The sequence below is a fragment of the Leptonychotes weddellii genome, chromosome 7, assembly GCF_054177405.1.
Source record: "Leptonychotes weddellii isolate Sample4059 chromosome 7, ASM5417740v2, whole genome shotgun sequence".
Taxonomy (NCBI): domain Eukaryota; kingdom Metazoa; phylum Chordata; class Mammalia; order Carnivora; family Phocidae; genus Leptonychotes; species Leptonychotes weddellii.
In genome coordinates, this window is record NC_138375.1 from 117,299,412 (window position 1) to 117,326,877 (window position 27,466).

General features: G+C 38.0%; 1 protein-coding gene across 1 annotated transcript in view; it reads left to right on the forward strand.

The window, feature by feature from the left end:
* The first annotated feature begins 920 nt into the window (after window positions 1-920).
* MEIKIN (meiotic kinetochore factor) overlaps window positions 921-27,466 on the forward strand; it is a 96,409-nt gene continuing 69,863 nt past the window's right edge. The window contains exons 1-6 of the mRNA XM_081827130.1: window positions 921-1,057; window positions 1,217-1,304; window positions 1,932-2,019; window positions 3,659-3,719; window positions 12,265-12,402; window positions 19,711-19,830. Of these exons, the coding sequence (XP_081683256.1) occupies window positions 925-1,057; window positions 1,217-1,304; window positions 1,932-2,019; window positions 3,659-3,719; window positions 12,265-12,402; window positions 19,711-19,830 (628 nt within the window). The 5' untranslated portion in view covers window positions 921-924. The remainder of the gene's footprint in view (window positions 1,058-1,216; window positions 1,305-1,931; window positions 2,020-3,658; window positions 3,720-12,264; window positions 12,403-19,710; window positions 19,831-27,466) is intronic.

The window sequence follows — 27,466 nt, forward strand, 5'->3', positions numbered from 1 at the left end:
TCAACCACAGTGTACGGAGAGAGGGAGGTCATTCCTACATTCCTGCAATGATGCAGATCAAGTGAACTGAGCCCCCAGACGGTAGGAGGTAAGAAATTCTCTACCTTGACCATAAGGCTGCCCAGATGTCCAGGAGATAGCTCCTGGGCAGGGGCGAAGGGATTCCACTATCCTTAAGAAAAAATATCCTGAAACCAAGATCTTCAAATGCTCAGACTCTCAAATACCACGGCCCCGGGACTGAAGCTCATTGCTCAGGAGGATATTCTCTGCTGGTTTAACGTACTTTCGTTCCTGTCTGATCTTCCCGCACTGAGTCAGGTGACGCCCCGCCGCCCCTGTCCCCCTGTCGCCTCCCCTGCTAGATTCCCTATGTTCGGACCCCAAAACTCCATTACCAAGGCTTAAATGCAATGTTATGAGAGGGGCTGAGCCATCAGTAGCATGCACGTGACGGGCCCATCACACTAAAGAAAAAATGAAAGCAAAGGAGCAACCTCCTGGACAACGAAAAGACTTTTCCCCATTAGCATCCCTTCAGGTGAGAAACACGTGAGTCTGCGCCATGGGTCAGGCAACCACGCGTGCCCACTGCCAAATACCCGGACGCCACACCTCCAGGAAGGTGGGGGCCTTCTTCAAGGGGGCGGAGCATCTTCCTCGTTATTCCGCTTCCCAGAAGCCATCGCGCAGCTTGGTGGAGATAAAAAAAAGGGCGGGAGCGCACCGGGAGGCTCCAGTCAGTCAGGCGTTGGCGCTGTGGTCCTTTATCTTTTCTTCACCCGCCTCCTTCCGTTCTGCTCCGCAGGCAGCTACGTTGCCAGGACGCTGGCGCACTCAGACTGTAGCTTGTTTCCTCAGGAAGGCGAAGAGACAGGCTGTGGAGGCCCAAGAGGTCCCCGAGGCCGCGGGGGTGGGGTGGCAATGTGGTCACTACGGGTCTATACCCGCAAGAAGCGGGCCGGCCAGAGGCTCAACCTAACCCCGACGCCGGACCTAGGCCCCACCGCGAAGGCAGAGGCCCCCCCAGGTCCAGGCAGAAGGCACGCTGCGCACTGTAAGCCCCGACTGGCAAGCCTGTGGAGCAGACCCAGGGTGGGCGAGCGAAGTTGCTGGGGGGTGGGTGGGTGGGGTGACTAGGCCTCGGCCCAGGGACACCCGAGCGCGGCAAGGCGGCCTCCAGGGCTTTGCCCTGAAATATGCCGTCCTCTCTTAGGCCTGAAAGGAAACGCGCACCGTTTGCGGAAGATCTCAGAGAAAGCAGAGTGCAGTGGGCAGGGAGTTAGCGGCTCTAGGCCACCGAGGTGCGTAAGCCACTAGTGCCAAGCCCATGCTTTCTGCCTCCTCCAAACTTCAGTCCTCCTTTTTCGCCTATAGCCTCTCCTTCTAAGAGTCAAGGAAGAAAATAAGTGTAATACTATTTACGATTTGGCTCCTGTTGGGACATAGACCCAGAAATTTGACTTAAGAAAGATTGATTTATTTAAAAGATTTATTTATTTGAGAGAGAGGGAGAGAGAGAGCAGACAGAGGGAGAGAGAGAGACTCCCAAGCTGACTCCCTGGGGAGCGCGGAGCCCCAGGGGCTTGATCTAGGACCCATGAGATCATGACCTCAGCCGAAATCTTTAGTGGGAGCTCAAATGACTGAGCCACCCAGGTGCCTCTGGAAATATTTATTTAAAAATTTTTTTTAAAAGAGCAGTTTTGCCAACTTGCCAACTCACTTGCCTAAAAGCAAGTGAGATAAATCCTTCAGGAAAGCATTCATAGCACCAGCGAATATTGGTACAATTAACCCACTGGAGTCTTTACTTTTTCCTAATGATGTCCCCAAATAGCCTTTAAGATTCTGAACAGTGTGAACTGTGAACGGAGATGTGGAGAGCCAAATCCAGACCATGCAAATTAATTGCTTTGTTTGTTTGTTAGCCCTCGGTTAAGAGTTACAGGACAGGAAAGCCTGCAAGAAAATAGCACTAATGAAGAGACCCCGGATGAGAAGATAGCTCCATTGAGTGTATGTATATTTCTCTTACGGACCTTGGATATACTTAAAGCAGAGACCAATGGTAACTGATGTGCCTCCAGATTAAAGTGTAATAAGGATTTTGTTCAATAGCTACATAGCTTCCTAGCGTTTTTGTAAACATTGGTGTTTTCTCTTTAGACAGGGTCTGGAATTTCTAATTCTGGTGGATTCATAGTCATATTTTTTTTGTTTTTAATTTCCGTTGACAAAAATTTGAGAAATGCCCGTTACTCACTAATTTTCTATGAAACAGGTATCTGTAAGTTTTTCTTAGTAACTCCCTTACGTATAGTAGCACTTAAACCATTTTAAAGCCATTTTCATTCTCATTTGAATTTCCATTAACTAGAAAGTGTTCATTACCATTAGAATATTATATAACTTCTTGACCTACTCTATTTAATATGGATTCTGTACAATATTTTAAAGATACATAGTAATTTGGAGAAACTCAGATTTTAAAAATTGCTTGTTACTCATCTACCATTAGCATTAAGTAGTCATGTTCCAGAGCTTTAGCTTACATATCTCTCTAAAACATGTGTTTTGGGGGTGGGCAGTTTCAACAAAAGGCATTTTTTTAAAATGCTTTACCCCAGATTTTAACAGTGTTAAGTGTTCCTTGTAGATGTTTCAGATTATACAAAAAAAAAAAAAAAAGTGTTTAAAAGGTTTCTAATTTTTTTGTATTTCTTTACATTCCTTCTTTCTGTGCCCTTTTTTTCAATTTAGAGATTGTTATCTTATTGTATATTCCTCTAACATTAAATGGCCTTCAAAAATATGATTTTTAGTGTCTAAATAGTGCTTTGTCTTATAGATAAATATACTGTAATTTATATAACTATTTTCCTGTGGTTGGAGGATTGAGATTGGATCATGTTTAAAGTTTGATTCATGTTGGCCACTTGGCATCATTTTACCTGATACTTTAAAAGTATATATATTTTATTGAACACTACATCTGAAACTAATGATGTACTATATGTTGGCTAATTGAATTTAAATTTTAAAAAAGGAAAAAAATACATATATTTGATAGATGAAAAGTAGCATTTATTTGATACTGCATTTCTCTGAATGCTAGTAAAGTTTATACTTTTTTTCCCTTATTTTATTGGCCATTTGTGTTTCTTTTTTTGTGAAATGCTTATTCATTATATATTGAAGATAGTTACACTTTTATACACACATGTAACAAATATTTTTATATTTTTTTGTTTGCCTTTAATCATATTCCTGATATTTTAGATTCATCAGTCTTTTCATTTATTTTGCTTTCATATTTAGAGAAAGAAAAGCCCTTCCTACCTAGGGGATCAGAAAAATAGTCACCTTTAACTTCTAGTTGCTGGTTTATCCCACAGTAGTTAGTTGACTAGTATATTGCTGACTCTCTAAATATGTCCACGTTATTATATTTTAATATTTATTTTTAGATTTAATATTAAATACCAGATTACATCTGTGATTAGTAGGCTGAAAGAATCTATTACCTATGAAACTGATACAAAAAGTTGATATTAGTTTTTCATTTTCAAAATAACCAAATCAATGTGATGTAATGTAATATGAAAATATTCAGTCCCATAATTTGTGCTATATCTTTAATTCTTATTTCCCTTAGGAGTCAGTGACTGATGACCTCCAGGTTGACTGTAGTTCATCCAATAGTGAGCTAGTGTCAGGTAAGATTGTCAGATGTGAACTCCCTCAACTTTGTTTCTTACAGATATAAGCATCCATTTGTATTTTTGCCTCATCTTCCCATCTCAGTGGAAGAGGTGTCTTTCTCCTAGTCCAAGGTGAATCCTTCTGCCCGTACAATGGACGTCATCCTCAAAGCGTTCAAGCACACACCAGTAAATTAAAATTGAGATAAATACTACAAAAGAGATTGACTCGAGTATAACTAATTGAGTTTAATTAGAGAGTTTAGGGAAGGCTTCCATGAGGGAATAGCAATTGAATTGAGATAGGAAGAAAAGGAGAAATTAACTATGCAAGGAGATGAGTTAAGAGCCATCCAGGCAGAGGGAACAGCATGTGCAAAAAGACCCTAATATGGCACTAAGCCTCATGAGTTCAGTGAACTGAAAGAAAGCCAGTGTGGCTGTAGTACAGAGAGGAGGGGGAAATGCAATAATAAGACAAGGTTGAACAGAGAGAGGCCTTGCATAACCTTGTAGGCTATGTCAAAGATTTTGGTGTTTATATTTGGAGCAGCAAGAAGCCACTGAAGTCTTCCTTAGGAAAGTATATGATCACCTTGGCTGTGGTATGGAAATAAGCATGAATGGATGCAAATAGACCAGATGGAAGGTTATTACAGTAGTTTAGGGGGAAATGATGGCACTTTGTACTAAAAGATGACATTGGAAATGGAAGGAAGTGAGCATAACTCATGACAATTTTAGGAAGTGAAACTGACAGAGTTTGGCAAATGAAGAACGAAGGAGATGGAGGTATCAAAGATGACGTCTGTTTCTGGCTTGAATAACTGGGTATAAGGTGATGCCATTTACTTCATTTACTTACTTTACAAACAAAAATCTTGTTTGAGGGAAAGATCATAAACTATGTTTTTAATATATTAAGTTATGAGTACTTTTAAGATGATTAAGTAGAATGCCAAATAGGCAGTTGGATATGGAGGGCTGCTGATAGAAATTTATGAGCCGTCTACATATTGTTATAATCAAAGTTATTTTTAAAAATAAGAAAGGATGCCATTAGCATACCAGAAATCCTGAGGAATTCTTAAAAGCAGATGAGATCAGACTGCTGAATATCTGAAGAGCAGAGAAAACCACTGCTGAGGTAATAATAGCTCTAGAAACATTTGAAGCAGTTGGTCAATCAATGCAAAAAAAAAAAAATTGTAATAGAAAGGACCCTGAAGGAATTATCAAGGTGATGGATTAAACACTACATTCTGTAACTATGTGGCCTGGTTCCTCCTCCTCATCCCTTTCTTACATTGGAAACATTGGCAGTTACAATGCTGGCTGCCAGGATAAACCCTGGGAACTACTAAACAAAGTGAACTAAGGGTTTGGCTCCTAAGTGTCAATTTTGGGCCTGGAGTGAGAAGCAGAAGAGAGTCTGAAGTAACTCCAGATTGCCACAAGGATAGCAGAGGGAGAAAAAGGTAAAAGGGATAGATTATGCTTATGCTTGTTAACCCCAGGGTAAAGACATAGTATGACTCTCTGAAGTGGGATTTCTTTTCCCTTTTTTTAAGATTTTTTATTTATTTATTTGAGAGAGAGAGTGAGCATGTGCACATGAGAGAGAAGGAGCAGGAAGAGGGACAGAAGCAGGGAGCCTGGTATAGGGCTGTGTCCAAGGACTCTGGGATCATGAGCTGAGTTGAAGGCAGATACTTAACTGACTGAGCCACCCAGACGCCCCTGAAGTGGAATTTCTGATAATGGAGGCTTGTGGTGTATACACTAGCCAGACAATTAGGACAGTGCTCCATGTAACCTATAATACCCAGAAAATACAGGAGGACATCACCATGCAGAACACAGATTCTCAGAATGTCTCAACACTCATAAAAGTCTCCAGAAGTAGGCTGCTGTTTCAGAATTTATATGCACTGCTTTACAAACAACGATTCTCAAGTAGAGATATGAACAGACAACCAGAAGCAGCCAGACCTTTGAATAAAACCAGTGGCATGGAAGAGAGGCAACAAATCGAGCAAACAGAATAACTAACACCTGAGAAATAGCAAAAAACTTTAAATATCTCTTTAAAGACAAGAGGCCGGGGTGCCTGGGTGGCTCAGTTGGTTAAGCGTCTGCCTTCAGCTCAGCTCATGATCCCAGAGTCCTGGGACAGAGCCCTCTACTGGGCTTCCTGCTCAGCAGTGAGCCTGCTTCTCCCTTTGCCTGCCGCTCCCCCCCTGCTTGTGCATGCTCACTCTCTCTCTCTCTCTCTGTCAAATAAATAAATAGAACATTAAAAAAAAAAGAAAAGAAAATCGGGGTGCCTGGGTGGCTCAGTCGTTAAGCGTCTGCCTTCGGCTCAGGTCATGATCCCAGCATCCCAGGATCAAGCTCTGCATTGGGCTCCCTGCTCTGTGGGGAGTATGCTTCTCCCTCTGCCTGTCCCCCTGCTCGTGCTCTCTCTCCCTCAAATAAATAAATAAAATATTAAAAAATAATAGTAAAGACAAGAGGCCATTGGATCCATAATATAACAATCTGTTTTAACAAAAACTATAGTCCCTAGAAACTAAAAATATCGTCAAATTTAAAAACTCAGAAAATGATCCAAATATTGAAATGAATTCAGCTCAAAATCAAATTAGCTGGCTAGAAAATAGGATAGAGAAATATTTCCTAGAATATAGTACAAAAGAACTTGGGAGGTGCTCAACAAATGCATTTCCTTCCTTCTCCCCTCTTCACCTGTTTAACTTGTACTTGTTCTTCAAGAAAAAAAAAAAAATCAGGTGCTGTCTCTACTGGGAACTCTCTTGACCCCTCTTCTCTCTTTCTACATGAATTGTTCTTTCCTGGGAATTCTGTGGTACTCTTTGTATACTTCTGTTAGGACTCAAAACAGCAGTATTACTGCTGTTGTTACTCTTGGCTCTAAAGCCATTGGGAATAAGCCCTACCTTTTATGTTCCTATCCCATGTTTGGGACATAATATAATTTCAAATACTTTTGAGTGAGTTTTATACTCTGTTTAGAGAAAATAAACTATTTAACCATAATTATTATTTTCTTAAATTGTAGTTTAAATACACAATATATGTCCTTGGTTACTAGATTTATCAAGTTGATGTGTAAAAGATAGAAGGAAATAGAGAATAGACTGTCTCTAATTTGCAAACTGGTTGTATTCTAAGACATCATTTGTTGATTGATATTTGAAACCTGGAATACTTTTTCCCATAATGTAAATGGTTAGGTTTTGAACAGCCTACAGATTTCTATTTAATATATAAGTAACCATTTTAATTCTATCTTGGAATGTAGTAATTTTGCAACATAATGAAAATTAATTCAGGACTTTATATTTAGTGTGGAAGATTGAACATAGACATTTACTTCTCCCTTTCCTGAGAGAGAAGAAAAAAATAACAGACTAGATGCCTAGAGTAAGGACAAACGAAGAAACCAAACTGATTCAGGCTATAGTTTCAGGAATTAGAGGCATCACATATTCCTGAAGAAATGTGTACAGATAGTGTTGAGAATAAGATTTTTGGAAATCTTTAAAAGTAATGGTTAGATGCTTTGATCCCTTCCCCAGCACTGTGTGGTCAGGCAACTACTCTTTTTCCTACCTTGACAGTCCAGATACATTGAAGCAGAGGATCTGGACTCAGGGATGCTGTATTAAAAATTAGTAGGGGTGCAGGGAGGAGGGAAGGGAATTAACTAAAGTTTGTATACTTAGTGGTATAACTTTTAGGCCCATTATCCCACCTTACCCCACTCAGGAAAATACTTCCCAACTAGGAGACTAGAGGATTCTGCTTTTGGAATCTTCTCTGACCAGAAGGAGACCTATATTCTGTCAGTAATGACCTGGTCCCTATCTTAAATACCTTTCTGTGAAGCCCACTACTTCCTAAACCCCACTCATGAATCTAGAGTTTCCAATTAACGTTTTAGTGCCTCATTCTTGAACATTCAAGAATTACAAGGCATTTAATGAAAGCATTTAAAGTAAGTGGTACCACATGAAAAGAAGCTTGAAGGACACAGACAGTGCAAAGAAAAAAAATTTAAAAGCCATGTTTTCATTATCCTCAGGATAATGAAATAATAATCCTGAAGATAATGAAAATATGTATCCATGATAAAAGTATGTGCTACTATGAAAAGGAGCAGCTAGAGAACAAAAAGTATTCTTAAAAAGTAAAAACACAACGTCAGAAATAAAACATTCTGTGAAAGATTAGATGATGAATTTAAGAAAATATTCTAAAAGTTGAACAAACATCAGAAGATAAAAGATAAAAATAGTAGCAGTGGTGACACAATTCTGTGAGTATACTAAAAATCACTAAATTGTATACTTTAAAAGGTGATTTATGGAATATGAATTGTATTGCAATAAAGCTACTTTAAAAAGAAAAATAATGAGAAGTTGAGTTCAGACATTCTAACATCTGAAAAATAGTAGACCCAGACATTATAGAGTAAACAGAGAGGAAATTATTAAACACATAGAGCTAGAAATCTTTCTAGAATTAAGAATGGTCATGAATATATATAACGAAAGAGCCCACCAATTGCCCATCACAGTGAATGAAAAAAGGCCCATACCAAGGCACAACAAAATGTAACTTAAAGATCCTCAGGATGAAGAGAGAAATCCTTTAGTCTTCCAGGAAAAAAATTGTTGATTGCAAATAAGCAATGAAGAATATGAATGGCATTGAGTTTCTCAAGAGCAATTCCAGAAGCTAGAACATGGTGGGGAAATACATTTAAAATTCTGAAGCGTACTGATTTTGCAGAGATAGAACGGATCCCCAGCCAAAACTTGGTTCAGATTTCAAGATTGATGATGCCACCCATATAACCAAGAAGGCAAGGAAAGGTTTGTCACTCATATAATGCGATTTTCTAGAGAGAAGTGCATCTTCCAAATAGGACTGAAAATGGCTTGAGAGAACAGGGAGAAGAAATGGTGGGAGGGGTGTTAGGTGGGGCCAGGATGGGGTTTCCCAGACGTGGTTTTAACTTGTAGCCATTGCCAAAAGATGGAACATCAGGACTTTCTTATCAGCTTGCCCAGATGTGGGGCAGAAGGGAAAGAGACAGCAGTGAGGCTTAAATTTGTCAAACATCAGAAAATGGAATCAGTCATTTTAATAGACTAGTCTAGAATTTTGTACTCAGGCAAATAATCACTCAAGCGTGAAGATAGTATAAACAAATTTTTAGACAGGTCTTCCATACATCTTTTCTCGTGAGATAAAGGAGATACTCCAACAAAACTAGAGAATAAATCAATAAAGAAGAAATCAAGGTATCCAGGAATCAGAGACAATATGTGAAAGAACTTCTTAGGATAATGGTAAAAGGGGAATTCCAAGAAGACACTGTGCAGCATGTCTAGAGGACAAGAAGTCTGAATTTGAGCAAGTGTATTGAGATCTCCAATAACAATACTTCTTAAAAAAAAAAAAAAAGGAAATGGAAGGAAAGAGGAGAAAGAGGGAATGAGGATGGAAAGAAAAGAAAAAAGAGAAAGGAACCTGGAATTTTTAAAGTATTGAGAAGAGATTTATACTTTTGCAAGTATTTGGGACAGAATAGTGTTAGGTACTTAGAAAACTAATTTTAAAATTGAGTAATCAATAACTGAAAAAAAAACCAACTTGTAGCAAATGGTCTGACTATAGCTTATAGTATATGGCTTGGGTATAAATATATTTGAGCAGTCATAATAGAATTGTTGAATACATTTTAATTTAGAAATATAAAGGGGGTGTTAGAAGAAATAGCTAGTAAAGTTGAAAGTAGTCTCTGGAGATTAGGGAATTATGGGGTGGTATGAGACAAGAGATTGCTGTTTTGCCTTATAGAACAGTTTGACTTTGTATATATATGTGTGTGTGTATATGTATGTGTGTGTATATATATATATATATATATATATATATATAGTAAAATTTGATATAAATATGACTTTTAAAGATTTTTTTTAAAGATTTTATTTATTTATTTGACAGAGACAGCGAAGAGAGGGAACACAAGCAGGGGGAGTGGGAGAGGGAGAAGGAGGCTTCCTGCAGAGCAGGGAGCCTGATGCGGGGCTCGATCCCAGGACCCTGGGATCATGACCTGAGCCGAAGGCAGACGCTTAATGACTGAGCCACCCAGGCGCCCCATGACTTTTAAAGATTTTATTTATTTATTTGACAGAATGAGACAGCGAGAGAGAGAACATAAGCAGGGGGATTGGGAGAGGGAGAAGCAGGCTTCCCACTGAGCAGGGAGCCCAATGTGGGGCTCCATCCCAGGACCCTGGGATCATGATCTGAGCCAAAGGCAGATGCTTAATGACTGAGCCACCCAGGCACTCCTGATATAAATATGACTTAAATGCATTTACATTTCTAACTTGTGACTCCAGGAACATCATTCCACTGCTATAATCATGAATATTTATTTATTCTTTTCTCTATCCAACTACGCAGATGGTGAGTATGGGGTTTTCCTAATTTCTGAGCCTGGATTGAGTTCTGGGGTTTGGTGGAAGGGATGGCTCTACTGTGTGTGGTGTTCACGGAATTTTGAAAGCTGGAAAGCAAGAGAGATGTAACAACATGTGTTAGGGGGGAGGATGAAGACAGACTGAGAAGACTAAAAAGTAGTGAGGACAGGAACAAGACACTCTAGGGCACTTGGAGTAGGAGAAACAAAAGATGCTCAGAGGGGTAACCTACCCATGACATCTGATGTGGTGAAGAGGAGGTTAGATTGGGTCAATCAATTTAAGTGTTGAGTGGTGGTTGGAAGAGGGGGACAGATAGGAAATAATTGTCAACTTTAAGGATGGCATTGGAGTGGAAGAGAAAGATGTGGTGAGGTCAAAGTAGGAAGGACAAAGAGTTAGTTGTCTTAGGTAGGTAATGGATGAGGAGAGATGGGCTATAAGTCAGCACCCTGGCAGGAAAAATAAGTTTATCAGAGTCATGCTCCCCTTTTATCCCTTACGTCTCCCCCCCAGTTTTTATTTAGTGTTAACATCTATTTTTTTCAGTTGAAAGTGTTTAATAAATGCTGACTAGAGAAGACTACGTTTTCCCTTTTCTTCCTAAACCTGTTTCTTAAGTTTTGGTATTAATTTGTATCTCTATCATTTATATGAAAGTTCTTCATTGTAGTTCATTCTCACAGGGATAACTTTAAGACCTCTTAGTTTGGGAGATTCTCTGTTCAAATATTTTGCCCCTTCTTGAAAGGTTTGTTTTCTTCTTATAGAGTTTTCAGAATTATTTATATTCTGGATTCCAATCCATTTGCAAATGTTTTCTCTTAATCTGTGGCTTGTCTTTTCATCTTAACAGTCTCTTTCAAAGAGAAGTTTTAAATTTGATGAAGTTTTTTTTTTTTTTTAATTTTATTTATTGGGGCGCCTGGGTGGCTCAGTCATTAAGCGTCTGCCTTCAGCTCAGGTCATGATCCCAGGGTCCTGGGATTGAGCCCCCCGTCGGGCTCCCTGCTCAGTGGGAAGCCTGTTTCTCCTTCTCCCACTCCCCCTGCTTGTGTTCCCTCTCTCGCTGTGTCTCTCTCTGACATTTTATTTATTTGACAGAGATAGAGAGAGAGCACAAGTAGGCAGAGAGGCAGGCAGAGGGAGAGGGAGAAGCAGGCTCCCTGCTGAGCAGGGAGCCCGACATGGGGCTTGATCCCAGAACCCTGGGATCATGACCTGAGCCAAAGGCAGCCACTTAAATGGACTGAGCCACCCAGGCGCCCCAAATTTGATGAAGTTTAATGATCATTGCTATTATTATTGTAAATCTTAGTGTTATAAGAAATCTTTGCCTACCTCAGTGTCATGATGATTTTCTCCTCGGTTTTTTTTTTTTTTCTAGAACCTTTGTAGTTTTAGGATTTACATTTATGTCAATGACCTGTTGAGAGTTAATTTTTTATATGATGGAAAGTATGAATGCAGGTTTTTTGTTTTGTTTTGCTTTTGCATATAGATACACAGTTGCTTCAAGATTATTTGTTTAAAACAGTGTCCTTTCTCCACTGAATTGCCTTTGCATCTTGGTAAAAAAATCAGTTGCTCATATAAGTATGAGTCATTTCTGGGCTTTCTGTTGAATTCCTTTGATCTATTTGTCTATGTTTAAGCTTGTTGTTTTTTAAATGGAGTAACTAGAATTACTTTTTCTTCTCAGCTAGTTAGTTTACAATTATGGGTTACTTATATGTAAAACTTGCATTTTGGGGTCAAAAATCACAACTGAACCAAAGGAGGGGAAGAAATAAATTATGAAACTTGGTAAAGCAATGGAAAAAGATTATAATGCTTTCTCTACATCAAAACCAGAATTATTTTCTAAGGTTGAAGTTAAAGTGGTGTACAATAGTATGCCTTTTCAGTTGTTTGTATAAGTAATTTTACATTCTCTGTATACAACTGCATGTATGTTTCTACAAATATGAATTCCTAGGATTTTGAGTCTGTTTACTATTGAAACATTTTACTCTTTTTGTTTGTTTATTTTATAGGACTAAGTGTACAGCATGGTATTTCTAGTTCTCTTCTGAGCTATTCATTCACAGACTCTTACACAGAATACAAGAGTTTTGAAGAGAGTTTAAGTAGTTTCCCATCACCTGAACTCTTCAGAGGATCAGATTATTTAGGTGAGAAAATAATCTCAACCTTTAGCTGACCCATATAGAAATTGTTCATTTGTCCACAAATCCTCCAATGAGTAATGTTCCTTTTGAGGTGTGCTTGTCTTCCTCACCAAAACCTCCTTCCCCTGCCCACTACTGTATTCCATGCTCTATCACCTAGGACTATGCATTAAAAGCTACCAGATAAGAAAAGGTTGAAGATACTAGGGGAATGCCCCAGAAATAAGCCAGTTTGATCTATAGTATCCCAGAGAAGCTCACAATTTGGCTGCACCAATACTTGTAAAAAGGTATGTCTGAAATGTGAAAGATGTGGTGATTACTTTCTTTTTTTTTTTTTAAAGATTTTATTTATTTATTAGAGAATGAGAGAGAGCAAGCACATGAGAGGGGGGAGGGTCAGAGGGAGAAGCAGACTCCCTGCCGAGCAGGGAGCCCGATGCGGGACTCGATCCAGGGACTCCAGGATCATGACCTGAGCCGAAGGCAGTCGCTTAACCAACTGAGCCACCCAGGCGCCCCATGGTGATTACTTTCTTACTCTAATGGAACCTGGAGATTTATTCTTTGGGATGTTCTGAAACAGAGGAACTATGGACTGGAGGATACTAGGCACTGTTAATAGGAAGGATTTATGATATTTTGACATGTTGGTCCCAAATACTCATTCCCCTGTGGTAATATTATATATCCATACCCTTACCATGTCCTCGTAGTGGGTGGAGTGTACTCTCTCCCTCTTTGGCTCTGGAAAAGCAATGGAAATGTGCCTTGCTTTGGGCAATAGGGTATCAGTGAATGAAACATAAGCAGATCTTTGAAATATGCCTAAATGGCTGGACTTGTCGTCTTACACTTTTAACAGTGTGAGAAGAATATATCCTAATTAGCTTCTGCTTCTCCTGTGGGGACCCCAGAATGAGAAGTATGGAACAGAACAGTCTCCGGCAACCCGCAGATTGCAGAGAGCTGCCCCAGCTGATCAGCAGATTTGTAATCTGAAGCAGACCTGCCTGAGCCAACCAGTAGACATAGGAATAAGAAATAAATGTTTTCATTTTATGTCAGTGAGATTTGGGTTGATTTATTATATAGAAAAAGCCAACTGTTTCAGATACTGTACTGAATGAAGAGGGGAAATTAAGTGAAGTGTACCTTGTGAATTGTGGTATCTTCTCACCTAATGCTTGTTCCCATCCCAACCCAGCATTCCCTTTTTCTGTTCAGCTTCTAGAATACTAGCACCCAGACTTGAACCTTTCGGGCAGGAGAATGGAAGATTCTTTCCTAACAAATCTGAAAACAACCCTAAAGAAAATATCTAATGACACCGACCTCAGTAGCCCTTCAGTGAAACTGACAAGAACACCCTACAATGAAGTTAACTTGTGACAAAACCCAACTAGGCCACAGAAATCCCAGTTAGGCTTTTAGAGCTCTCTCTTAAATATGAGTAGAGAGACAAGGATCACCAGACCTCTGAGGAAAGCTTCTAATATAAAACATAGGGATCAGAACAAAGGAAAATATGGAAGTGACATCAGCAAAATGTTGGAATAAAAGCCTGGTCCCTCCTTCCCCTGTGGATACACCAATTCAACAGTAATACATGGACTTACTCCTTTTGAGAGAAATCTGGAACCTAGTCAAGGAACTCTTACACCACAGGCATGTATGAGATCAGTCACATCAAAGCCAGTAGGAAAATTCAAGGCACTCTCTCACCATAATCCCTACCCATAGCACATTGCCACACAATTGGCAGGAAACCCCAGGTCCCAGCTTCTCCCTTGGGAGGGAAGAAAAGAACTGAACCATGTGTGAAATGTACATTTTCTGGGAGCTTCCCAAAGGATTGGCTACTCTCATGACTGTTTCAGAGTGCTGTCTAAGGGAATGGCTTCTGTCTCATCTGTCTCAGAGTGCTGATGGGACCTGGTATATTCTAGATGACTGTTGGCCACTACCAACAAATACGGTGTGTGAGGAAAGCTTAAGAGACTCATGGAACACAACCAAACAGAGCAATTTATACTTCATAGGAGTCCCAGAGGGAGAAGAGATGAGGGAGGGAAAGAAAGAAGGGAGGGATAAAGAGAAGGAAGAGGGGGAAAGAGGGAGGCAGGGGGAAGAGGGGAAAGAAAAAGGGGGTAGAGGGAGGGAAAGGGAGAAAGAGAGCATGCCTGAAAGTTTATTTATAGAAATAATGGCTGCAAACTTCCCAAATCTGGGGAAGGAAATGCACATCCAGACCTAGGAGGCCCAGTGAATCTCAGAATAGGCAAATCAAAGAAATCCACACAGGGACTCATAATCAAATTATCAAACATCAAAGACAAAGAATTTTGAAAGCAGCAATAGAAAAGCAACTTGATACGTTCAAGGGAACCTCCATTAGACTATCGATGGATTTCTCAGCAGAAACATTGCTGGCCGAAGGGAGTAGAATCATACAAAGTGATGAAAGAAAAGAAACTGTCAACCAAGAATACTATAACCAGCAACATTATCATTTAAAAAAAACAATAATGGAGTATTATTCAGCCATAAAAAGAATAAAATCTTGCCACTTGCGAAGACATGGATGGAGCTAGAGAGTATAACGCTAAGTAAAATAAGAGAAAGACAAATACCATATGATTTCACTTGTATGTGGAATTTAAGAAACAGAAGAGCAAAGGGGGAAAAAAGAGAGATAAACCAAGAAACAAACTCTTTTTTTAATAAGATTTTATTTATTTGAGAGAGAAATAGTGAGAAATAGAACACGATCAGTGGGGAGACAGAGAAGCAGGCTCCCCGCCGAGCAGGGAGCCCAGTGAGGGCTTGATCGCAGACCCTGGGATCATGACCTGAGCCAAAGGCAGATGCTTAACTGACTGAGCCATCCAGGTGCCCCAGAAACAAACTCTTAACTGTAGAGAACAAACTGATGGTTACCAGAGGGCACATGGGTGTGGAATGAGTGAAATAGGTGATGGGGATTAAGGAGTGCATGTGTCCTGATGAGCACCATGTAATTAAAATAAAAGCTTGGAGAAAAAAATAAATGAAGAGATAAGGGGTTTCTTGTATAAAAGGTGAAGGAGTTACTCACCACTAGCCCCACCTTACAAAAAAATGGTAAAGGGAGTTCTTCAAGTTGAAACAAAGGACTAAAACAGCAACACAAAAGCATATAAAAACATAAAACTTGCCAATAAGTTTATATACAAGTACAAAATAATACTGTAACAGTGGTATTAAAATCACTTAATTCTAGTATAAAAGTTAAAAGACTAAAGTATTAAAATAACTATAATAAAAATGTTAATGGATACACAATATAAAAAGATGTAAATTATAACATCAGTAACAAAGTGTGTGTGAAGGAAGAAATAAAAATACAGTTTTTTGGGAGGTCTGGGTGGCTCAGTTGGTTAAAGTGTCAGCCTTCGTTTCAGGTCATGATTCCAGGGTCCTGGGATCAAGACCTGTGTCAGGCTCCATGCTCAGCAGGGAGCCTGCTTCTCCTCCCTCTGCCACTCCCCCTGCTTGTGCTCTCTCACTTTCTCTCTCTCTCAAATACATAAATAAAATCTTTAAAAAATAAAAATAAAAAGTTTTTTTTTTTTTAAAGATTTTATTTATGTATTTGAGAGAGAGAATGAGAGACAGAGAGCACGAGAGGGGAGAGGGTCAGAGGGAGAAGCAGACCCCCTGCTGAGCAGGGAGCCTGATGTGGGACTCAATCCTGGGACTCCAGAATCATGACCTGAGCCGAAGGCAGTCACTTAACCAACTGAGCCACCTAGGCGCCCAAAAATAGAGTTTTTGTATATGAGTGAGGTTGCTAGAAACTTAAAATTGTTAAAACTGTATTTTATATAAGCACCATGGTAACCACATAGAAAATACCTATAGAAGATACTCAAAAGATTGGGGCACCTGGGTGGCACAGTTGGTTAAGCATCTGACTCTCGGTTTCAGCTTAGGTCACGATCTCTGGGTCCTGAGATCGAGCCCCACATTGGGCTCTGCACTGAGCATGGAGTCTGTTTTCTCTGCCCCTCCTCCCTGTACGCATGCTCTCTCTCTCTAAAATAATAAATCTTTTTAAAAAAGATACACAAAAGAAAAATAGGAATAAAAGCATATCAGTATGAAAAAAATCAATGAAACGAAGATGGCAGCAGAGGAAAAGGGGGCAAAGGAACTCAAAGAAAATAATTAACAAAATAATAATAGTCTTTCCCTATCAGTAATTACTTTAAATGTGAATGGTTTAAATTCCCCAACCAAAAGACAAAGAGTGGCTGAATGGATTAAACTATACTATGCTGTTTACACAAGACTCTTTACATTTCAGGACACACATAGTCTAAAAGTGGAGCAATGGAAAAAGATATTCTGTGCAAATGGTAACCAAAAGAGAGCAGGAGTGGCTCTACCTATATCAGCTAAAACAGACTTTAAGTCAAAAACTATCACAAGAGACAAAGACATAATGATGAAAGGGTCAATTAATCTGGAACATACAATGATAAATAGGCACTCAGCATCATAATACTGATAGACCTAAAGGGAGAAATAGGCATCCATATGGTAATGGAGATTTCATTACTCCCACTTTCAATAACGAATAGAACATCTACACAGAAAATCAACACTTTTCGATTTCAAAAAATATTGCAAAACTACAGCAGTTGTAACAATATGGTACTGGCATAAAGATAGACATATAGATGAATAGAATGGAGAGCCCAGAAATGAATCCATGCTTATACGGTCACCTGATTTTAGATGAAGAGTGGCAAGAATAAACAATAGGGAAAGAATAGTCTCTTCAGTAAATTATGTTGGAAAAACTGGACTTCCACATATGAAGGGATGAAATCAGGCCATTACCTTACATAATATAGAAAAACCAACCCAAAATGCACTAAGGACTTAAACATAAGACCAGAAACTATAAAACTCCTAGAAGAAAACATAGGGGGAAATCTTGATGATATTGGTCTTGACAATAATTTCTTAGGTGTGATACCAAAAGCACAGTCAACAAAAGCTAAAATAGTCGGGTGGGATTCCATAAAACTAAGAAGCTGCACAGCAAAAGAAACAACAGAACAAAAAGGCAACCTTCAAAAAGGAAGAAATGTTTGCAAATCACATATCTGATAAGAGATTGATATCTAAAATCTGTAAGAAACTCCTGCAACTCGGTAGGACCAAAACAACAAATAACCCAATTACCTTACGGGCAAAGGACTTGAATAGACATTTCCCCAAAGGAGACATACAATGGCCAGCAGGGGATGCCTGGGTGGCTCATTCGGTTAAGTGTCTGCCTTTGGCTCAGCTCATGATCCCAGGGTCCTGGAATCAAGTCCTGCATCATGCTCATTGCTCAGTGGGGAGCCTGCTTCTCCCTCTGTCTCCTCCAGCTTGTGCTCTCCCTCCCTCTCTCTGACAAATAAATAAAATCTTAAAAGAAAAAGACTAAGAACAAACAAACAAATGACCAACAGGTATATGAAAAGATGCTCAACATCACAATTTTCAGGGTATGCAAATTAAAACCACAACGAGATCTCACCTTATACCTGTTAGGATGATAATGATAATGATTAATAATAATAATAGTAGTAATAGTAGTAAAGCAAGTGTTGATAAGAATGTGGAGAAATTGGAACCCTTGTATAATGTTGGGATTGTAAATGGTGTAGCTGCTATGAGAAACAATGTGGAGGTTCCTCAAAAAATTAAAAATAGAACTACCATATGATCCACCAACCCAAAGTGTATTTATCCAAAGTGTATACGTATGATGGAGTAGTATTCAGCCTTAATAAAGGGAAATCTTGCCATATGCAGGAAGATGGACAAATTTGGAGAATGTGAGGCTAAGTGAAATAAGCCAGTCACAAAAAGATAAATACTGTACCATTCCACTTGGATGAGATATCTAATATAGTCAAATTCGTTGTAGAGAGTAGAATGTTGGTTGCCAGGGCCTAGGATGAGATAGATATGGCAAGTTGTTATTCAACAGGTATTAGGTGTCAGTTTTGAAAGATGAACAGGTTCTAGAGTCCTCCTATACAACACTGTGCTATATAGTTAACAATACTCTATTGTAAACTTAAAAATTTGAGAGGATGGATTCATGTTGAATGTTCCTACTACAATAAAATGTAAAAAAGTAAGAAAAGGAACCATGCAGAAATAGAAACACAAGGATTAAAAAATGTTGAAAAAATAGTCTTATTGACATAAAATATATAGTGTCCATTAAATAAAAATAGGGTACTATAAAAAACAATATTCTGATAAATGCAATAGCAGTGAAAAACTTGGTAGAAGGATTAGAAGTTAGGGTTGAGGAGAAAAGAGTCAGGGGGAAAACAAAAAAAAAGGTTGCAATTTAGAGGGAAAAAAATCAGAGGAAGAGTATATGAAATCCATATCAAAAAAAAAGGAGTTTCAGACAAAGATAATGGAAGAAACAGAGGTAAGAAAATTATCAATGTTATAATTCAAGAGCATTTCCTAGAGCTAAAGAATATGATGTCTTTGTTAAAGGGGCCATAGTGTGCCTAGCACAATAGGTGAAAAACACCCAGATAGAGCATTATGCAACTTCGAACACTAGAGAATGAAATAAAAGGAATGGATTTATAAAATTTGATAGAGTTTGTGATTAAATAGATGAAAAATACAGAGAAAATTAGAAAAGACTTACTGACTTCAGGTAGGAAAAGTGGTTGTCATAGTATACCACAAGAGTAAATAGCATTTTTATAGCAATTGATTATCATAATGTCTACATTGGATATTGATCTAACTACATATGCTAATATAATGATATCAGGACAATGGGAATTGTGGGAAAGGTGGGGACAGGGATGTAAGAGAGAATAACCTCATTCTTCCATAGTGGGAAGTCAATGGAAAGCTTAAAACTGACATCAAGTGATAAGAGTATGTTATTTAGTGATATGATATTTAATGGGACCTAGGTGTAATTTATACATAAAATATTAAGAGGACCCTCCTGGGTATGCTGTCTGTTCCTTAACTCAATAATCTTTATGGGGCAAAAATCTATGAAAGAAAGTAGGTTAGAGCACTGAAATAGGCAAAAAATTATTTATTATCCTGATACCATCAAGGCTTGTCTTTTTTTATCTGTCTTACTCAAAATCTTTAATTACCACAGCTTGGTATGGGGACCTAAGCTGGTATGGGGACCTAAATTGGGGCTGGGGGAGGTAACCTACTACTTATGTGCTGTTCAAAGTTATGTGCCATTTCTTCCTGCTCTTTTAGATTGGGAATGTCCCAAGTTGGAAGAACACATGCGATGCAAAAATTCAACTCTTCTGGATACCAGTAAAGCAGTATCAATAGAGAAGCTACCACAGTTTTCAAACCTCTCTGCAATTTTAGGTGAGTTTTCACATTCTTTTTTCTCATGTCACAGGGGAAACCCCTCATCTATGTTGGAAAATAAAGTAATTTTTTTAACGATTTATAAGCTAAATCCATCAATTAGGATTACCTTTGGCTACAAATAATATCTGACTAGTAGTAGCTTACGCACGTATGGGTCTCCTTTTTTATAACTTTTATTTTGAACTAATTTTAGACTTGCATAAAAGATGCAAAAATAATACAGAGAATTCCTATAGATCTCTCACCCAGCTTTCCCTAATGCTGTCTTATATAACATTAGTACAATGATCAGAATCAGAAAATTAACAATAACATAAAACTACTAATGAAACTACAGACTTTATTCACATTTCACCAGTTTTTCCACCAGTCTCTTTTCTTGTGTTTCAGGATCCAGCATTGCATCTGATTGTTATTTCTCCTTTAATCTACTATAGTCTATAACAGTTTCTCAGTCTTTCTTTCTTTGTCTTTCATAGTCTTGATACTTTTGAAGATTACTGATCAGTTTTATAGAACGTCCCTCAATTTGAATTTGTCTAATGTTTTCTCATGATTGGAATGAATTTATTCAATTTTTTTAAGAATGCTGCAGAAATGATGTTACACCCTTTTTAGTACATCGTATGAAGTTCTTGATGTCAGTATATCTTATTACTGGTGATATTAAACTTCGTCATTTGATTAATGTAGTGTCTGTGGTTTTCTGCATGGTTAAGTTACTAGTTTCCCTTTGTGTTACTAAATATATAGAAAAGATAGTTTGAGACCCTGTAATTCCTGTTTCTCCTCAAACTTTCATTCACTGATATTGGTAGTCATCAGAGGAATTTGACTGTGACATTTATTACTCTGGTGTTCGTCTAATGGTGATTTTCTATTTCACACTTTGCTGCTACATTTACTAATTGGAATTCTACTGTAAAAGAACTATCTCTTTTCTGCCACTTATTTATTCAGTTGTTCATATCAGTACAAAGCCATGAATATTTATATTATGTGTTAAGCAAGTCTTAGTAAATTTAAGAAGGTTGAAATCATACCATGCATCTTTCCTGACCACAACAGTATAAAACTAGAAATGAGACAAGAAAAAAACTGGAAAAAAACCCCAAAACACGTGGAGACTAAACAGTATAATACAAAACAACCAATGGGTCAACAAAAAAATCAAAGGGGAAATAAAAAATTACATGGAGACACAAGAAAATGAAAACATAATGGTCTCAAACGTTTAAAACAAGCAGTTCTAAGAGTGAAATATATAGTGATAAAGGCCTCAAGAAACCTCAGGAAACAAGAAAAAGCTCAAATAATTATCTAACCTTAAACCTAAAATAACTAGAAAAAGAACAAACAAAGCCCAAGGTGAGTAGAAAGAAGGAAAAAATAAAGTTCAGAGCAGAAATAAATGTTATAGAGACTAAAACAAAAACAAAAAACAATAGAACAGATCAATGAAAGCAGGAGCTGGTTCTTTGAAAAGAAACAAAATTGATACGCCCTTAGCCAGATTCATCAAGAAAAAAAGAGAAATTACCCAAATAAATATAACCAGAAATGAAAGAGAAGTAATAACTGACTTCAGAAATATAAAATATTATAAGAGAATAATATGAAAAATTATGCCAAAAAATTGGACATCCTAGAAGAAATGGGTGAATTACTAGAAACATACAATCTTCCAAACTGAATCAGGAAGAAATAGAAAATCTTAACAGACCAATTACTGTAACAAATTGAATCAGTACTTAAAAAACTACCAAAAAATGAAAGTCTAGGACCAGATGATTCACAGGTGACTTCTACCCAGCATTTAAAAAAGAGTTAATACTTATTCTTCCCAAACTCTTCCAAAAAATAGGAGAGGAAGAAAATCTTCCAAATTCATTCCACAAGGCCAATATTACCATGATACCAAACTAGACAAATACACACACACGCACAGGAAGGGAAGAAGGAAGGAAAAGAATGAAAGAAAAAGAAAGAAAGAATGAAAGAAAAAGAAAGAAAGAAAGAAAGAAAAGGAAGGAAGAAAGGAAGAAAGAAAGAAAGGAAGAAAAAAGGAAGGAAGGAAGAAAAAGAAAAAGAAAGAAAGAAAGAAGAAAGAGAGAAAGGAAGGAAGGAAAAGGAAAGGAAGGAAGGAAAAGGAAAGGAAGGAAGGAAAAGGAAAGGAAGGAAGGAAAGAAGGGAAAGAAAGAAAGGAAGGAAAGAAGGAAGAAAAGGAAGGAAGGAAGAGAAAGAAAGAAAGAAAGAAAGAAAAAGAAAGAAGAGGAAGGAAAGAAAGAAAGAAAGAAAGGGAAGGAAGGAAGGAAGAAAGAAGAAAGAAAGAAAAAGAAAGAAAGAAAGAAGTTAGTTACAGGTCAAAATCCTGGATGAACATAGTTGCAAAAATCCTCAGTAAAATACTAGCAAACCTCATTAAAAGGATCATTCACTGCTACCAAGTGGGATTTATTCTAGGGATGCAAGGATGGTTCAATATTTGCAAATCAATCAATATGATATACCACATCAACAAAATGAAGAATAAAAATCATATTATCTCAGCACATACAGAAAAAACATTTAACAAAATTTAACATCCAGGGTACCTGGGTGGCTCAGTTGGTTGGGCGACTGCCTTCGGCTCAGGTCATGATCCTGGAGTCCCGGGATCGAGTCCCACATCTGGCTCCCTGCTCAGCGGGGAGTCTGCTTCTCCCTCTGACCCTCCTCCCTCTCATGCTCTCCGTCTCTCATTCCCTCTCTCTCAAATAAATAAATAAAATCTTTAAAAAAAAAAAAATTTAACATCCATTCATGTTAAACTTCCCACAAAGTGGATTTAAAGGGAACACACTTCAACATAATAAAGGCCATCTATGAAAAAAACCCACAGTTGATATCACACCCAATGGTGAAAAACTGAGAGCTTTTCCTAGATCAGGAACAAGATAAGGATCCTAGCCACAGCAATTGAACAAGAAAAAGAAATAAGAGGCATCCATATCAGTAAGCAAGAAATTAAACTGTCATTTGCAGATGACATGATACTGTACATAGAAGAGACCCCAAAGACCTTACCAAAAACTATTAGAAGTAATAAATAAGGTCAATAAAGTTTAAGGATACAAAATTAATACCCAGAAATCGGTAACATTTCTATGCACTGATAATAAAGTAGCTGAAAGAGAAATTAAGAAAACAACTCCGTTTATAATCACACAAAAAAGAATAAAATACCTAGGAATAAACTTAACCAAGGAGGTCAAAGACATGTAGTCTGAAGATTATGAAACACTGGTGAAAGAAATTGAAGAGGACACAAATAGGAAGATATTCCATGCTCATGGATTAGAAGAATTAATATTTTTTAAATGTCCATACTTCCAAAAACAATCCAAAGATTCAGTGCAAACCCTATCAAAATACCAATAGCATTTTTTACAGAACTAGAACAAATAATTCTAAAATTTGTGTGGAACCACAAAACACCCAAATAGCCAAAACAATATTAAGAAAGAACAAAGCTGGAGGTGTTGTACTTCCAGATTTCAAGATATGCTACAAAACTGTAGTCAAAATGGTATGGTTCTGGCACAAAAATAGACACATAGATCAATGGAACAGAATAGAGAAAATTAAACAATATGGACAATCTGTGACAGAGGAGGCAAGAATATACAATGGGGAAAAGACTGCCTCTTCAATAAATGATGCTGGAAAAACTGGACAGCTATGTGCAAGAGAATGAAACTGGACGACTTTCTTACATCATATACAAAATAAACTCAAAATGGATTAAAGACCTAAATATAAGACCTGAAACCATAAAAATCCTAGGAGAGAATACAGGCAGTACTTTCTTTTGTATCAGCCATAGCAACATTTTTCTAGATATATCTCCTGAGGCATAGGAAACAAAAGCAAAAATAAACTATTGGGACTACATTAAAAAGCTTTTGTACAGTGAAAGGAACCATCAATAAAACAAAAAGGCTACCTAATGAATGGGAGAAGCTATTTGCAAATGATATATCCAATAAGGGGTTAATATCCAAAATACATAAAGAACTTCTACAACTCAACACCAAAAATCCAAACAATCCAATTTTAAAAATGGGCAGAGTACCTGAATAGACATGTTTCCAAAGAAGACATACAGATGGCCAACAGACAAATGAAAAGATACTCCACATCACTAATCATCAGAGAAATGCAAATCAAAACCACATACCTATCAGAATGGCTAAAATGAAAAGACAAGAAAACACAATTGTTGGTGAGGATGTGGAGAAAAAGGAACGCTCGTAAATATGAATCAAAACCACAATGAGATACCACCTCATACCAGTCAGAATGGCTAAAATTAGTAACTCAGGAAATAACAGATGTTGGTGAGGATTTGGAGAAAGGGGAACCCTCTTACACTGTTGGTGGGAATACAAACTGGTGTAGCCATCTGGAAAACAGTATGGAAGTTCCTCAAAAAGTTAAAAATAGAGCTGCCTTATCACCCAGCAATTGTACTACTAGGTATTTATCCAAAGGATATAGACAGTGATTCAAAGGGGCACATACATCCCATGTTTATAGCAGCAATGTCCACAAAGCCAAACTAAGGAAAGAGCCCAGATGTCCATTGACAGATGAATGGATAAGGAAATGTGGTATATAAATACAATGGAATATTACTCAGCCATCAAAAATAATGAAATCTTGGGGCACTTGGGTGGCTCAGTCGTTAAGCATCTGCCTTCAGCTCAGGTCATGATCCCAGGGCCCTGGGATTGAGCCCCTCATTGGGCTCCCTGCTCAGCGGGAAGCCTGCTTCTCCCACTCCCGCTCTTCCTGCTTGTGTTCCCGCTCGCCCTGTCTCTCTCTCTGTCAAATAAATAAATAAAATCTTTAAAAAAAAAAGAATGAAATCTTGCTATTTACAATGACATGGGTGAAACTAGAGGGTATTATGCTAAGCAAAATAAGTCAGAGAAAGATAAATACCACATGATTTCACCCATATGTGGAATTTAAGAAAGAAAACCAAAGAACATAGGGGAAGGGAAGGAAAAAGAAAGTAAGAGGAAAACAGAGGGGGAGGCAAATCATAAGAGAATTTTAACTATAGGAAACAAACTGAGGGTTGGTGGAGGGTAGGCAGGTGAGAAGATAGGGTAATTGGGTGATGGGACATTAAGGAGGGCACTTGAAGTAATGAACACTAGGTGTTGTATGCAAATGATGAATCACTAAATTCTACCTCTGAAACTGAGAATACAGCATATATTAATTAAATTGAATTTAAATACAAATTTTTTAAAAAGATTTTATTTGAGAGAGAACACACAAGCACAAGCACAGGGGAGGGGCAGAGGGAGAAGCAGGCTCACCACTGAGCAGGGAGCCCAACGAGGGACTCATTCCCAGGACCCCGGGATCATGACTGAAGCCCAAGTCAGATGCTTCACCAACTAAGCCACCCAAAATTTTTTAAAAAAAGGAACTCTTACCCACTTTTGGTGGGAATGTGAGTTGGTACAGCCACTGTGGAAAACAGTGTGGATGTTCCTCAAAAAATTAAAAATAGAAATACCATATGATCCAATAATTCCATTAGTGGGTATTTACCCAAAGAAAACAGAAACACTAATTTGAAAAGATACATGCTCCCCTATGTATTGCAGCATTAGTTGCAATAGCCAAGATATGGAAGCAATCTAAGTGTACATCGATGGACAAACGAATAAGGAAGATATGGTGTACACACACACACACGCACACAGAGAGAGGAATATTATGCAGCCATAAAAAAGGTTGAGGTCTTGCCTTTTGCAACAACATGAATGGACCTAGCAGGTATTATGTTAAGCGAAATAAGTGAGACTGAGAAAGACAAATTCCATATGATTTCAGGTGTGTGAAATCATAAAAAACAAAGCAGATTAAAAAACAAAAAACAGGGGCACCTGGCTGGCTCAGTTGGAAGAGCATGTGAGTTGTGATCTCAGAGTTGATCTCAGAGTTGTGAGTTCAAGTACCACGTTGGGTGTAGAGATTACTTAAATAAATAAAACTTAAAAGAATTTAAAAAACAAACAAAAAAACAGAATCAGATCTGTAAATACAGAGAACAAACTAATGGTTCCCAGAGAGAAGGGAATGGGGTGTAGGCAAGTGAAGAAGAGTAGGAAACACAGGCTTTCAGTTACGGAATAAATAAGTTAAGGGAATAAAAGTCACAGCATAGGGAATATAGTCAGTGGTATTGTAATAGCTTCCTGTGGTGACCAACGGTAGCTGCACTTGTGGTGAGCATAATATAATGTATAGAGAAGTTAAATCACCATGTTGTACACATAAAACTAATGTAATATGTGTTACCTATACTCAAAAAAATTTTTAAAGAATATTAGCCTTTTGTCTGTGGTATATATTATGAATATTTCTCCCAGTTTGTCAGTTGTCTTTTTGTGTATGTTATTTTTTGTCATGCAAAAAATGTATATTTATATTGGATTTACTTCTCTTCCCAGGCCACAGCTGATGTAGCAGCTCACTGACAGCATTAAGATCTTATAGTCATTGTATCTTTCTACCACCAAGTCTGTTGGATTGTTTCCCCATAGTTGTAGAATGGTTGCTAAGCCTCTAGGTATCGTGGGAGTTCCAGGGAAAAAGAATGAGAAAAGGCCATATTAGCCGTATACATCTTTTTTTGTCAGAAGAGCAAAAGCTTTCCAAGAAATTCCCCAGAAAACTTCTATTTAGATCTGTTGGCCAGGACTGAGTCATATACCTATTGACTACTGGGGGGGCTTCTTTGATAAAGTTTATATATAAAAAAACCCCAAAAAACAAGTATTTCACCCTCCTAGTCTCTATATTGGTATAAAGCAAGGGAAAATGTAAAAAAAGAATGGAGAGGGGGAATGGAAATGGATGTTGTCAGCTCACCTATCAGAGCCTGCCAAAAAGCAGGGATAAATAATATCAGTCAAAGAATTAAGCATTGATTATGGGGTCCCTTAAGGGAGACTTGATAGCTGTCTGGTTGGCAGTATTTCTAACAGTTCAAAAACCTTATCTTCTGTGTTATGTTTAGTTTGTCAACTCCTTTGCTGATATAAAGTGCCCAAAGAAGCAGCCTATCTCTTTAGCAAGTGTTTCAGTTAGGCTCTTTGTCCACTGCACGTGACAAAAAAAAGAAAAAAGAAAAAGAAAAAAAATCCTACCTCAAACTTTATTAGGTTAAAAAAGGAAGTTATTACCACATGTACCTGAAAAACCCATCAGTAATGATATGCAAATACAACTTGATCCAGGATTTCAAATGACATCAATAGGAACCAATTCCTTTCCATCTCTCAGCTCATAGTCCCTCTGTGCCAGTTAAACTCTCAGCTAAGCTCCCTTCATATAGGAACTCTTTTTAGGTCCAGGCTTATATACTCACAACCTCTAATCCAGTGAACAAAGTGCTTCTCTTTCCCAATGATTTGAATAAAAGTCCTGGTGTTAGACATTGGCTTAAATTATTTCATATGCCTATCCCTGAATAGTCACTTTGGGCAGGGAGATGCAGGGCTCCTGTTATACTGAGTCACAGGCCATGTCTAGATCATCAGAAGGAAAAGCAAGAGACTACTAT